We start from the raw sequence: 14015 nt of genomic DNA on the forward strand, positions 1-14015 counted from the left end.
CCTCACTCATTCTCTCCATGTGCCCAAACCATTTCAAAACACCCTCTTCTGCTCTCTCAACCACGCTCTTTTTATTTCCACACATCTCTCTTACCCTTACGTTACTTACTCGATCAAACCACCTCACACCACACATTGTCCTCAAACATCTCATTTCCAGCACATCCATCCTCCTGCGCACATCTCTATCCATAGCCCACGCCTCGCAACCATACAACATTGTTGGAACCACTATTCCTTCAAACATACCCATTTTTGCTTTCCGAGATAATGTTCTCGACTTCCACACATTTTTCAAGGCTCCCAAAATTTTCGCCCCCTCCCCCACCCTATGATCCACTTCCGCTTCCATGGTTCCATCCGCTGCCAGATCCACTCCCAGATATCTAAAACACTTCACTTCCTCCAGTTTTTCTCCATTCAAACTCACCTCCCAATTGACTTGACCCTCACCCCTACTGTACCTAATAACCTTGCTCTTATTCACATTTACTCTCAACTTTCTTCTTCCACACACTTTACCAAACTCAGTCACCAGCTTCTGCAGTTTCTCACATGAATCAGCCACCAGCGCTGTATCATCAGCGAACAACAACTGACTCACTTCCCAAGCTCTCTCATCCCCAACAGACTTCATACTTGCCCCTCTTTCCAGGACTCTTGCATTTACCTCCCTTACAACCCCATCCATAAACAAATTAAACAACCATGGAGACATCACACACCCCTGCCGCAAACCTACATTCACTGAGAACCAATCACTTTCCTCTCTTCCTACACGTACACATGCCTTACATCCTCGATAAAAACTTTTCACTGCTTCTAACAACTTGCCTCCCACACCATATATTCTTAATACCTTCCACAGAGCATCTCTATCAACTCTATCATATGCCTTCTCCAGATCCATAAATGCTACATACAAATCCATTTGCTTTTCTAAGTATTTCTCACATACATTCTTCAAAGCAAACACCTGATCCACACATCCTCTACCACTTCTGAAACCGCACTGCTCTTCCCCAATCTGATGCTCTGTACATGCCTTCACCCTCTCAATCAATACCCTCCCATATAATTTACCAGGAATACTCAACAAACTTATACCTCTGTAATTTGAGCACTCACTCTTATCCCCTTTGCCTTTGTACAATGGCACTATGCATGCATTCCGCCAATCCTCAGGCACCTCACCATGAGTCATACATACATTAAATAACCTTACCAACCAGTCAACAATACAGTCACCCCCTTTCTTAATAAATTCCACTGCAATACCATCCAAACCTGCTGCCTTGCCGGCTTTCATCTTCCGCAAAGCTTTTACTACCTCTTCTCTGTTTACCAAATCATTTTCCCTAACCCTCTCACTTTGCACACCACCTCGACCAAAACACCCTATATCTGCCACTCTGTCATCAGACACATTCAACAAACCTTCAAAATACTCATTCCATCTCCTTCTCACATCACCGCTACTTGTTATCACCTCCCCATTTACGCCCTTCACTGAAGTTCCCATTTGCTCCCTTGTCTTACGCACCCTATTTACCTCCTTCCAGAACATCTTTTTATTCTCCCTAAAATTTACTGATAGTCTCTCACCCCAACTCTCATTTGCCCTTTTTTTCACCTCTTGCACCTTTCTCTTGACCTCCTGTCTCTTTCTTTTATACTTCTCCCATTCAATTGCATTTTTTCCCTGCAAAAATCGTCCAAATGCCTCTCTCTTCTCTTTCACTAATACTCTTACTTCTTCATCCCACCACTCACTACCCTTTCTAAACAGCCCACCTCCCACTCTTCTCATGCCACAAGCATCTTTTGCGCAATCCATCACTGATTCCCTAAATACATCCCATTCCTCCCCCACTCCCCTTACTTCCATTGTTCTCACCTTTTTCCATTCTGTACACAGTCTCTCCTGGTACTTCCCCACACAGGTCTCCTTCCCAAGCTCACTTACTCTCACCACCTTCTTCACCCCAACATTCACTCCTCTTTTCTGAAAACCCATACTAATCTTCACCTTAGCCTCCACAAGATAATGATCAGACATCCCTCCAGTTGCACCTCTCAGCACATTAACATCCAAAAGTCTCTCTTTCGCACGCCTGTCAATTAACACGTAATCCAATAACGCTCTCTGGCCATCTCTCCTACTTACATAAGTATACTTATGTATATCTCGCTTTTTAAACCAGGTATTCCCAATCATCAGTCCTTTTTCAGCACATAAATCTACAAGCTCTTCACCATTTCCATTTACAACACTGAACACCCCATGCATACCAATTATTCCCTCAACTGCCACATTACTCACCTTTGCATTCAAATCACCCATAACTATAACCCGGTCTCGTGCATCAAAACCGCTAACACACTCATTTAGCTGCTCCCAAAACACTTGCCTCTCATGATCTTTCTTCTCATGCCCAGGTGCATATGCACCAATAATCACCCACCTCTCTCCATCAACTTTCAATTTTACCCATATTAATCGAGAATTTACTTTCTTACATTCTAGCACATACTCCCACAACTCCTGTTTCAGGAGTATTGCTACTCCTTCCCTTGCTCTTGTCCTCTCACTAACCCCTGACTTCACTCCCCAGACATTTCCAAACCACTCTTCCCCTTTACCCTTGAGCTTCGTTTCACTCAGAGCCAAAACATCCAGGTTCCTTTCCTCAAACATACTACCTATCTCTCCTTTTTTCACATCTTGGTTACATCCACACACATTTAGGCACCCCACTCTGAGCCTTCGAGGAGGATGTATATCTATTAAAAAAAGGGGGTGACTGTGTTGTTGACTGGTTGGTGAGGATATTCAATGCGTGTATGGTTCATGGGGAAGTGCCTGAGGATTGGTGGAATGCATGCATAGTGCCATTGTACAAAGGCAAAGGGGATAAAGTTGAGTGTTCAAATTACAGAGGCATAAGTCTGTTCAGTATTCCTGGGAAGTTATATGGGAGGGTATTGACTGAGAGGGTGAAGGCATGTACAGAGCATCAGATTGCGGAAGAGCAGTTTGGTTTCAGAAGTGGTAGAGGATGTGTGGATCAGGTGTTTGCTATGAAGATTTTTTTTTTCTGTCGCCGTCTCCCGCGTTAGCGAGGTAGTGCAAGGAAACAGATGAAAGAATGGCCCAACCCAACCACATACACATGTATATACATACACGTCCACACACGCAAATATACATACCTATACATCTCAATGTATACATATATGTACACACACAGACATATATACATAATTCATAGTCTGCCTTTATTCATTCCCATCACCACACATGAAATAACAGCCCCCTTCCCCCTCATGTGTGCGAGGTTGCGCAAGGAAAAGAGAACAAAGGCCACATTCGTTCACACTCAGTCTCTAGATGTCATGTAATAATGCCAACCTGAAGAATATATGTGAAATACTTAGAAAAACAGAGGGATTTGTGTGTAGCATTTATGGATCTGGAGAGGGCATATGATAGAGTTGATAGAGATGCTCTGTGGAAGGTATCAAGAGTATATGGTATGGAAGGGAAGTTGCTAGAAGCAGTGAAAAGTTTTTATTAGGGATGTAAGGCATGTATACGAGTAGGAAGAGAGGAAAGTGATTGGTTCCTAGTGAATGTTGGTTTGCGGCTGGGGTGCATGACGTCTCCATGGTTGTTTAATTTGTGTATGGATGGGGTTTTTTAAGGTGAAAGCAAGAGTTTTGGAGAGAGAGAGAGGCAAGTATGCTGTCTGTTGTGGATGAGAGAGCTTGGGAAGTGAATCAGTTGTTGTTCACTGATGATACAATGCTGGTGCCTGATTCGGGTGTGAAACTGCATAAGTTGGTGACACTTTGGTAAAGTATGTGAAAGAAGAAAGTTGAGAATAAATGTGAATAAGAGCAAGGTAATTCGATTCAGTAGGGTTGAGGGACAAGTAAATTAGGAGGTGAGTTTGAATGGAGAAAAACTGGAGGAAGAGATGTGTTTCAGATATCTGGGAGTGGATTTGGCAGCGGATGGAACCATGGAAGCGGAAGTGAGTCACAGGGTGGGAGAGGGGGCGAAGGTTCTGAGAGCATGGAAGAATGTGTGGAAGGCGAGAACATTATCTCGGAAAGCAAAAATGGGTATGTATGAGGGAATAGTGGTTCCAACAATGTTATATGGTTTTGAGGCATGGGCTATAGATAGGGTTGTGTGGAGGAGGGTGGATGTGTTGGAAATGAGATGTTTGAGGACAATATGTGGTGTGAGGTTGTTTGAACGAGTAAGTAATGAAAGGGTAAGAGAGGTGTGTGGTAATAAAGACTGTGGTCGAGAGAGTAGTGGAGGGTGTATTGAAATGGTTTGGTCACATGGAGAGAAAGAGTGGGGAAAGATTGACAAAGAGGATATACGTGTCAGAGGTGGAGGGAACAAGAAGTGGGAGACCAAATTGGAGGTGGAAGGATGGAGTGAAAAAGATTTTGAGTGATTGGGGCCTGAGCATACAGAAGGGTGAAAGGCTCGCAAGGAAGTGAGTGAATTGGAACGATGTGGTATACCAGGGTCGACGTGCTGTCAATGGATTAAACCAGGGCATGTGAAGCGTCTGGGGTAAACCATGGAAATTTTTGTGGGGCCTGGATGTGGAAAGGGAGCTGTGGTTTCGGTGCATTACACAAGACATTGTGTGAACACCTCAGTTGTCTTTTCCTAGTACTACCTCGCTGCACGCAGGGGGAGAGGGGTTCCATTTCATGTGTGGCGGCAGGAATGGATGAAGGCAGCATGCATGAATATACACGTGTATATATACGTTGAAATGTAAAGGTATGTATACATGAATTTTGGTATATACATGTGTATGTGGGTGGGTTGGCCCATTCTTTCATGTTTCCTTGCGCTACCTCACTAACGCAGGAGACAGTGACAAAGTATAATAAAAATATTTATCATCATTACTTATTTTTTCCCCATACCTATTCACCACTACCCACATTTGCAAGGCAGTGTTAAGGACAGACGACAGCCTTAGAGGTAATATCCTCACTTTGCCCCCCTTCTCTGTTCATTTTTTTGTTAAAGTAAAAAACGGGAGGGGAGGATTTCCAGCCCCTGCTCTCCCCCTTTTAGTTGCCTTCTACAACACACAGGGAATATGTGGAAAGTATTCTTTCTGCCCAATTCTATTACATTTATCATAATTGATAGCCGTTTCCTGCATCAGCCAGGTAGCGCCAGGAAAGAGACGAAGAATGGCCTAGCCACTCACATACACATCAATGCCCATACATGCACACATACACAGACATATACATATTCATACTTGCTTGCCTTCATCCACTTCTGGTGCTTCCCCACCCCACAGGAAACAATATTGCTACCCCCTGCTTCAGCGAGGTGGCGCCAGGAAAACAGAAAAAAAAAAGAGGCCACATTCATTCACACTCAGTCTCTTGCTGTCATGTGTAATGTATCGAAACCACAGCTCCCTTCCCACATCTAGGCCCCATGGACCTTTCCATGGTTTACCCCCAATGTTTCACATGTCCTGGTTCAGTCCACTGACATGCTACTAATGGACTGAACCAGGGCTTGCAAAGCATCTGGGGTAAACCATGGAAAGGTCTGTGGAGTCTGGTTGTTGTTGAGGAGCTGTAGCTTCAATGCATTACACATGAGGAGAAAATGGATGCGAGCTGATGAAGCCTTTCTTTGCCTGTTTCTGGGGCTACCTTGCTAACACAGGAAATGGCAATCAAGTATATTTACATTGGTATGTATGTGCTTATGTGTGTATGTATATATATGTGTGTATGAGTGGATGGGTCTTTCTTTGTTTCCTGGCGCTATCTCGCTAATGCAAGAAACTGCGATCTAGTACAATATAGATTTTTTATTACTATACTTAATTGTTGTTACCCACATAAGCGAGGTAGAACCAGGAAACAAAGAATGGCCCATCCACTCACATAACACATATGCATAAACACCCATACATAACACATATACACATACTTGCTTGCCTTCATCTAATTCTGGCACTACCCCACCCCACAGGAAACAGCATAAGCTGGAGCAGGTTTTCTCAAAAACACACAAAGTTGAATATGACATCATACTTAGTTATTAATATTTTTTACACTATAATTTTCTAATTCTATAATCAAGTGGGTGCTCAAACACCATTTATCCAGAATTATGCCTTTTATTTCAATCAAGCTTTTGCCTTCAGAGGCATCAAGAATCTACAAAATGGGAAAAACTGCATCAAAATTTGTATATATAATCTAATATGCAACCAACATGTAAACAAGAAACAAACCACAGTATGTATTACATAAAAATTAAGGGAAAACACAACAAGCGATAATTAACAATATCATGTGAGGTAGTATGAGCTACAACCTAAATACAAAACAAGGATACAAAGTAGGAATAAGGACAGTCCATTACTAAATACACTAAGTTAGGACAAGCAAGACCTCTACTGTCTGGGTGTAGCATTGAAGTCAGGGGCAGCTCGTCTGATTCTCTGACCTTTTGTCACCCAATATATTGAAAGGATGAGAAGGTTATGCGAGATATTGAGGCCAGAAACTGCAAGGTGACTGAAGACAAGATATCAGTCTGATAATATACTACAATAATCTGAGGACATATTCGCTCATAATGAACAAAAATATGGTAGGTCACTCTAGAAGTTTGAATCATACCAATGTGGTCACTGAGTACTTATGCAATATTAGTGACTGTCAGCCTCACCACATATACTACATTGGACACGACCTGCACCCTGAGGTGCTGCCTCATGCTCCACTTACAAGAAAGTGAAATAAAATATCATGAACAAAAGCATGGTATGAGACTAACAAGTGAGACCACAGTACATAGCACCAATAACACTAGCTGCAGTGATCAGAGGAGACTACAGATATGAGAAGCCATTCACATTATAGAGGAAACACCTGTCATCTACATCCAGACAAACATGACCACTACCATACAGCTCTTTGATGACCTGCCAGTAGGGCATACACCTAACACGATTTTAGAATGGGGAACTTAACAGCCACAATCTACCTAGTCTGCCATCTCAGGACAAGTGGATTGAGTCACTGTCCTGGGTTACAAATGTCAGAGAGAATCAGATGAGACTGACCTGAGCTCAACACCACACACAGACAACTGCATTTTAGTGATGGACTATCTATATTCCTTCTTGTTAGGTTCTGTTTCCTTATCTGAGTTATCTATATTTCTGTATCCATATTTTGTATTTAGGTTGTAGCTCATACCACCTGTCATGATACTGTTAAATTGTATCACTTATAGTGTTTTACCTCACTTTTTACATTCTATGTAATGTGGTTTGTTTTTAATATACATGTATGCATTTCAAATTTCATATGCAAATTTTGTAATTTTTTTCTACTATTATTTTTGCTGATGCCTCTGTGAAGGCAAAAGCTTGCTTCAAATAAATAATTATGTACTACTGGTGTCTGAACACCCACCTAATGGTAGAATAGTACTGAGAAAATTAGAGAACATAAAAAAGAAAATTAATAACTGTAAATATGGTCGTATTCAATACACATACACATATAAAATAAATAATTAGCAGTAAGCATTACAGCCATAAATATGAACATAAACATACCACAAAATCTAAAATGTCAGAGCTGAATAAGATGCTAACAATGGTAAAAATCATTAAGTATGGACAACCCCAAACCATAATATGGCCAGGTGAATTTAATTTTCTTATTTGTTGGGGGGGAGGGGGGAAGAATGTGGATGCAGGTATGTCTAACACAAACAATGCATCAAAAAATGAAAGGGAACTATTAAAAAACTACAAATATGTGTGGGGCATTCAACCCGATCCAAGCCATCCAGAAACCAACAAGAAACATTAACATGACTAACCTTTTCATAAATGTCACATTCATCACAGACACTGATCTTGATTTAACAAGCATTTCATATATCAAAGAAGTATCTACAAACTACAGAGGAGATGGATGAGGGCAAACTGAATGCACCAGTGGAGGAAACAAGCAAACTGAGCAAGAGATTTCTAATTTGACAAAAACAAAAAGAGGTAAATTTAATTTTCTAGTAGTACATACATACTGGCTGGTATGATGTCTTCAACAGCAACAGTGCAAAAACTAACAGTTTTACAAGGAAAACAATTTATTTAAAAATAAAAATAATGTAAGGCAAAATTAATCAACAGAAAAAATGAATGAGCATAAGAGACGTGAAGAAAAATGAAGTTCGCAATTAACCAAGAAAGGGTGAAGGTGAAGAAAAATAAAAAAGAAATGAATACTAGTTTCACAAAAGAACAGAAAATAAATAGCAAAGAATACTAACTGAAGAGAAAATATACAAACCATGAAATAGAATCCAAAAGTTTATTCTTATACACAAATAAAGCAATGAACAAAAAACTGGACACTGGGCCTTCTGGAGTAGGTAAAAATCATGAGACCCCTATGAAAATATGCCAAATGCTAATCAACAGCTATAAGATGGTGTTCAGCACATAAATGAAATGATATACTGACAAATTACTTAATCAGTATGATGAGCATGCCAATACAGATATTGAAATAACAGAAAATGACGTAACTGAGGCAACTGACCAACTTAAAGAGAACTCGGCACCAGGACCGGATGGAATCCCAGCTATTTCCCTTAAAAAAGACAAAGATGACAATAGCAAAACCTTTGTTGTTAATGAATCAAAGCATTGATCAATCTCATATAGCAGATATACATAAAATGGCATATATAACACCAATATACAAAGGAGGATTTAAATCAATGCCACTATAGTTTAGATCGGTTACCCTAACATATGTAACAAGTTTACGAATATGATAAATACATACTGGAATACATGATTAAGAACAATTACATAAACGAAGGCCATCATGGATCTGTACCAGTAGAGTATATGAATTCAGTTCAGCTCACTATAAAAACTATAGCAAGGAAAGAAAAGGACACTTTCAGGACTTTGCAAACGTATTTGTAAAAGTAAACCATGGTGATAATAGACAAAGTAGCAAACTAAACCTGGAAAACCAGTCAATCTTAACTAAGACAAAGTTCAAAGAGTGGCAAATCAAATCATGCCTGGAGAAGGGGTCATTCTAAGGAGTGCACCAAAAGAAGCATTATTAGCTTCAAATCTGTTTTTAAGTGACTTCAGGCTGACAGGAGTGAAAGTAGGTATAGAAAGATGTTAAGAAGGTGCACATGGCAAAACCTAATGATATCACTGAAAAACAGGTAAAAGTCCAGTTAGAGGTTCTTGAGAGAGAGAGAGAGAGAGAGAGAGAGAGAGAGAGAGAGAGAGAGAGAGAGAGAGAGAGAGAGAGAGAGAGAGAGAGAGAGAGAGAGCGATAGAGATAGAGATAGAGAGAGAGAGAGAGAGAGACTAATACCAAATGTGTATTTGGGCAAAAGAGAATCCAATGAAACTGAGCATGTAAGTCATGGCATGGTTAACAATACAGTGGCAACTACTTACAAAAAAATAAAACAAAACAAAAAACCTACAAGACACAGAAACTTAATTAAGTGTTTACAATGTACATAGGAAGCAAAACTGAATACTGCTGTCATATGGTCCCTAGTCAAACGAATGGAACTAAATTACGAGAAATGAGAAACACTTCAATAGCAAGACTGGGGGACCAGAGCATAATGAATTATCAGGTGGGGCTGTAAGACCAAATAGCAAACCTTACAGCCAAGGAAGAAAGGAGATATACTGTACATGATAATCTATGCATCACAGCATATTATGGCATCACCAATACTGTACTGGATGTGACAGCATCTCAACATGGAATATACAAAACTGTTAAGTGTGTGATAATACCTATGAATGTCCTGGAGTTATCAAACAAAACTGTCCAAAAACCTAAAAAGGGGAAATATAACACGAAAAGACAAGAAACAAGGATGTAATAATAAAAATATCTAAAGAAAACAATGTAAGAGCAAGTCCAGTCCCAGATGAACCAATGACAGAGAACTACGGAATGTGAGCAGTGGTGGAGGGTAATGGTTATATTCATCAAACATGACGTGATAAGTGCTACAAGTTAGCCCTGCACCTTAACAAAATCTTGTCATATATACTTGTATGTAAGACTAATCCCCTTCCTCCCTCCATTTCTGAAACTTATCCTGATGTAGTCGTCTTTCTTCACTCATCCTTTCCTTAGAGCAAATCACTTCCAACACAATCAGCTCCAAACATATATATATATATATATATATGAGTAATAAGTGCTGGGAGGAGTAGCAACATCTATGCAGCAAGCCAGCACAGCACTGGAGTGGCTGTCACATTCTACTGCTTGGTCAAGGTTGCTTTCTTTCTTTCTTTACAATCTTAAACAAAAGTGGGTTGTTGGAAATCAACCCAAAAATGCAAACTTTTCCTCCATCTTCCATGGCATGTAAATCATAAACTCCCTTTAACCATGGGGACAGATGAGTAAGAATACTACCCATGTACCTCCCGCATGTCGCTCGAGGTGATTAACAGGTGGCATCTGGAAACACTTTCCCTTAATTATTACTTTTCAAAAATGGAATCTGTACAACAAAGAAAGGCTCTCTCCTCAAAGGTTCAGGCCAGGGTGTCTGCATGTAATCAAGATATGGAGGGAAAGACAGGTGCTATGTATGGTGTGAGGACCCAAAATCCAGAATGTTCTGTCCAAGTCAAACTAAGTTGAAGGGGGAGAACGTGTTTGGGGGAAGTTCGAGAGGCTTAAGTCTATGGTAGGTGTAATCGCAAATATGAAATACGAGATGGCACTACACAAAATTGGAAGTGTTGGAATAAGTTAACGCAATCATTGTGACCTGCTCTTGGCTTGATGAAAGATACCTGTGCCACGGCATTTTAATAAATCAAAGGGCTATACATTTCATATCTTGACTGAAAACTGGTTGAGTTCTTATCCCAGAGTAGGAAAAATAACATAATTCAATAGCTCCCCTGCTTGTATTTGAAGGGATACTCCCTTTAACCTTGCCACATGCATGAGTGTACTTTTGAGTTTTTCCCTTTCCTCCTCCTTTATTCTTACTTTCATTAAACTAATTTCTGTTTTTTTAGTGTTTGCATTAGCAAAAATAAATCTGAACATGTTTTCCATGAATACACATCACAGATGATACATATTTGAACAATGTAGAGCTCTTTCTGTGAAAATTATTTCAGACCACATTTCCTTTTATCTAGTTTACTTATGCAAGTCCTTGTTATACTATATAGAATAAGTAATTTCACAGAAAAAAAAGTATAAACTGAATACTTTCCCTCTGGCAACTCCAGGAGGCTCTGCAATAAGCTATTCATATATTCGCTTTCTTCACTTGTCTTAGCTTATACCTACTTTCATTACACCATTATTCTCAATACTTCATTGCCGTCTCCATGGCTGTTTAATTTGTTCATGGATGGGGTTGTTAGGGAGGTGAATGCAAGAGTTTTGGAGGGAGGAGCAAGAATGCAGTCTGTTGTGGATGAGAGGGCTTGAGAAGTGAGTCAGTTGTTGTTTGCTGACGATACAGCACTGGTGGCTGATTTGGGTGAGAAACTGCAGAAGTTAGTGACAGTTTGGTAAAGTGTGTGAAAGAAGGCAGTTTAGAGTAAATGTGAATAATAGCAAGGTCATTAGGTTCAGTAGGGTTGAGGGACAAGTTAATTGAGAGGTGAGTTTGAATGGAGAAAAACTGGAGGAAGTGAAGTGTTTTAGAGAGGGGAGTTAGCAGTAGATGGAACCATGGAAGCAGTAGCGAGTCACAAGGTGGAGAGGGGGAAGGGTCTGGGAGCGTTGAAGGATGTGTGGAAGGCGAGAACATTACCCTGGAGAGCAAAAATGGGTATGCTGGAGGGAACAGTGGTTCCAACAATGTTATATGGTTACGAGGTGTGGGCTATAGACAGGGTTGTGCGGAGGGTGGATGTGTTGGAAATGAAATGTTTGAGGACAATGTGGTGTGAGGTGGTTTGATCGAGTAAATAATGAAAGTGAGATTTTTTTTTTTTTTTTTTGCTTTGTCGCTGTTTCCCATGTTTGCGAGGTAGCACAAGGAAACAGACGAAAGAAATGTAAGAGATATGTGTGATAATAAAAAAAAGAGTGTGGTTGAGAGAGCAGAAGAGGGTGTACTAAAATGGTTTGGTCATATGGAGAGAATGAGTGAGGAAAGATTGACAAAGAGGATATTTGTGTCAGGTGGAGGGAATGAGGAGAAATGGGAGACCAAATTGGAGGTGGAAGGCTGGAGTGAAAAAGATTTTGAGCGATCAGGGCCTGAACATACAGGAGGGTGAAAGGCGTGCAAGGAATAGAGTGAACTGGAACAATGTGGTATACCGGGGTCGACGTGCTGACAATCGATTGAACCAAGGCACGTGAAGCATCTGGGGTAAAACATGAAAAGTATTGTGGGGCCTGGATGTGGAAAGGGGGCTGTGGTTTTGGTGCATTACACATGACAGCTAGAGGCTGAGTGCGAACGAATGTGGCCTTTGTTGTCTTTTCCTAGCGCTACCTCACACGCAAGCGGGGGTGAGGAAGGTGCCATTTCAGGGTGGCAACGGAAATGGATGAAGGCAGCAAATATGGACATGTACATGTGTATATATGTGTGTATGTATATTTATGTATACGATGAAATGTATGGGTGTGTGTGTGTGTGCGTTCATGTATATACATGTGTATGCGGGTGGGTTGGGCCATTCTTTCATCTGTTTCCTTTCGCTACCTCACTAACGTGGGAGATAGGGGGGGGATATATATATATATATATATATATATATATAGGAGAAAGTGAAGTGTTTTAGATATCTGGGAGTGGATCTGTCAGCGGATGGAACCATGGAAGCGGAAGTGGATCATAGGGTGGGGGAGGGGGCGAAAATTTTGGGAGCCTTGAAAAATGTGTGGAAGTCGAGAACATTATCTCGGAAAGCAAAAAATGGGTATGTTTGAAGGAATAGTGGTTCCAACAATGTTGTATGGTTGCGAGGCGTGGGCTATGGATAGAGTTGTGCGCAGGAGGATGGATGTGCTGGAAATGAGATGTTTGAGGACAATGTGTGGTGTGAGGTGGTTTGATCGAGTAAGTAACGTAAGGGTAAGAGAGATGTGTGGAAATAAAAAGAGCGTGGTTGAGAGAGCAGAAGAGGGTGTTTTGAAATGGTTTGGGCACATGGAGAGAATGAGTGAGGAAAGATTGACCAAGAGGATATATGTGTCGGAGGTGGAGGGAACGAGGAGAAGAGGGAGACCAAATTGGAGGTGGAAAGATGGAGTGAAAAAGATTTTGTGTGATCGGGGCCTGAACATGCAGGAGGGTGTAAGGAGGGCAAGGAATAGAGTGAATTGGAGCGATGTGGTATACAGGGGTTGACGTGCTGTCAGTGGAGTGAATCAAGGCATGTGAAGCGTCTGGGGTAAACCATGGAAAGCTGTGTAGGTATGTATATTTGCGTGTGTGGACGTGTGTATGTACATGTGTATGGGGGGGGGGTTGGGCCATTTCTTTCGTCTGTTTCCTTGCGCTACCTCGCAAACGCGGGAGACAGCGACAAAGTATAAAAAAAAAAAAAAAAAAAAAAAAAAATTATATATATATATATATATATATATATATATATATATACAAATAAATAAAAAGGATGCAATGCAGCCTCTCTCTCCACAACGTTAATATTACATCAATACATAATTTCTGAAAAGGTATAAACTTGTATTTTCTACAATGTAGTCATTAAGACTAATTTTCCATGAATCATCTACCTTCCTTTACCTGTGCAATGCCTGAAAAATGAAAGCACAGTAACTACGGAAACCAACCACAAGGAATCATCTTCCTAATCATCTTCTGCTCAAATACATCAAAATGATTACACAGAGATGAGATGAAATTTCGACTAGTCCCTGTCCACAACATCAATCTAATATAAGGGGAAACTGCT

The 14015-nt window shown here is 40.6% G+C and overlaps 1 protein-coding gene across 8 annotated transcripts in view; it reads right to left on the reverse strand.

Annotated features, from left to right (window-relative positions):
* LOC139756098 (nucleosome assembly protein 1-like 1) overlaps nucleotides 1-14015 on the reverse strand; it is a 78406-nt gene that overhangs the window by 9447 nt on the left and 54944 nt on the right. For 2 of the 8 annotated variants that reach the window (XM_071675164.1, XM_071675166.1), the window contains one exon: nucleotides 8641-8691. The exons of the other annotated variants lie outside the window; for them this stretch is intronic. In XM_071675164.1, coding sequence (XP_071531265.1) covers nucleotides 8684-8691 — 8 coding nt within the window. In that variant the 3' untranslated portion in view covers nucleotides 8641-8683. The remainder of the gene's footprint in view (nucleotides 1-8640; nucleotides 8692-14015) is intronic. 8 annotated transcript variants of the gene reach the window in all.

Source organism: Panulirus ornatus, chromosome 20, assembly GCF_036320965.1.
Source record: "Panulirus ornatus isolate Po-2019 chromosome 20, ASM3632096v1, whole genome shotgun sequence".
NCBI lineage: Eukaryota > Metazoa > Arthropoda > Malacostraca > Decapoda > Palinuridae > Panulirus > Panulirus ornatus.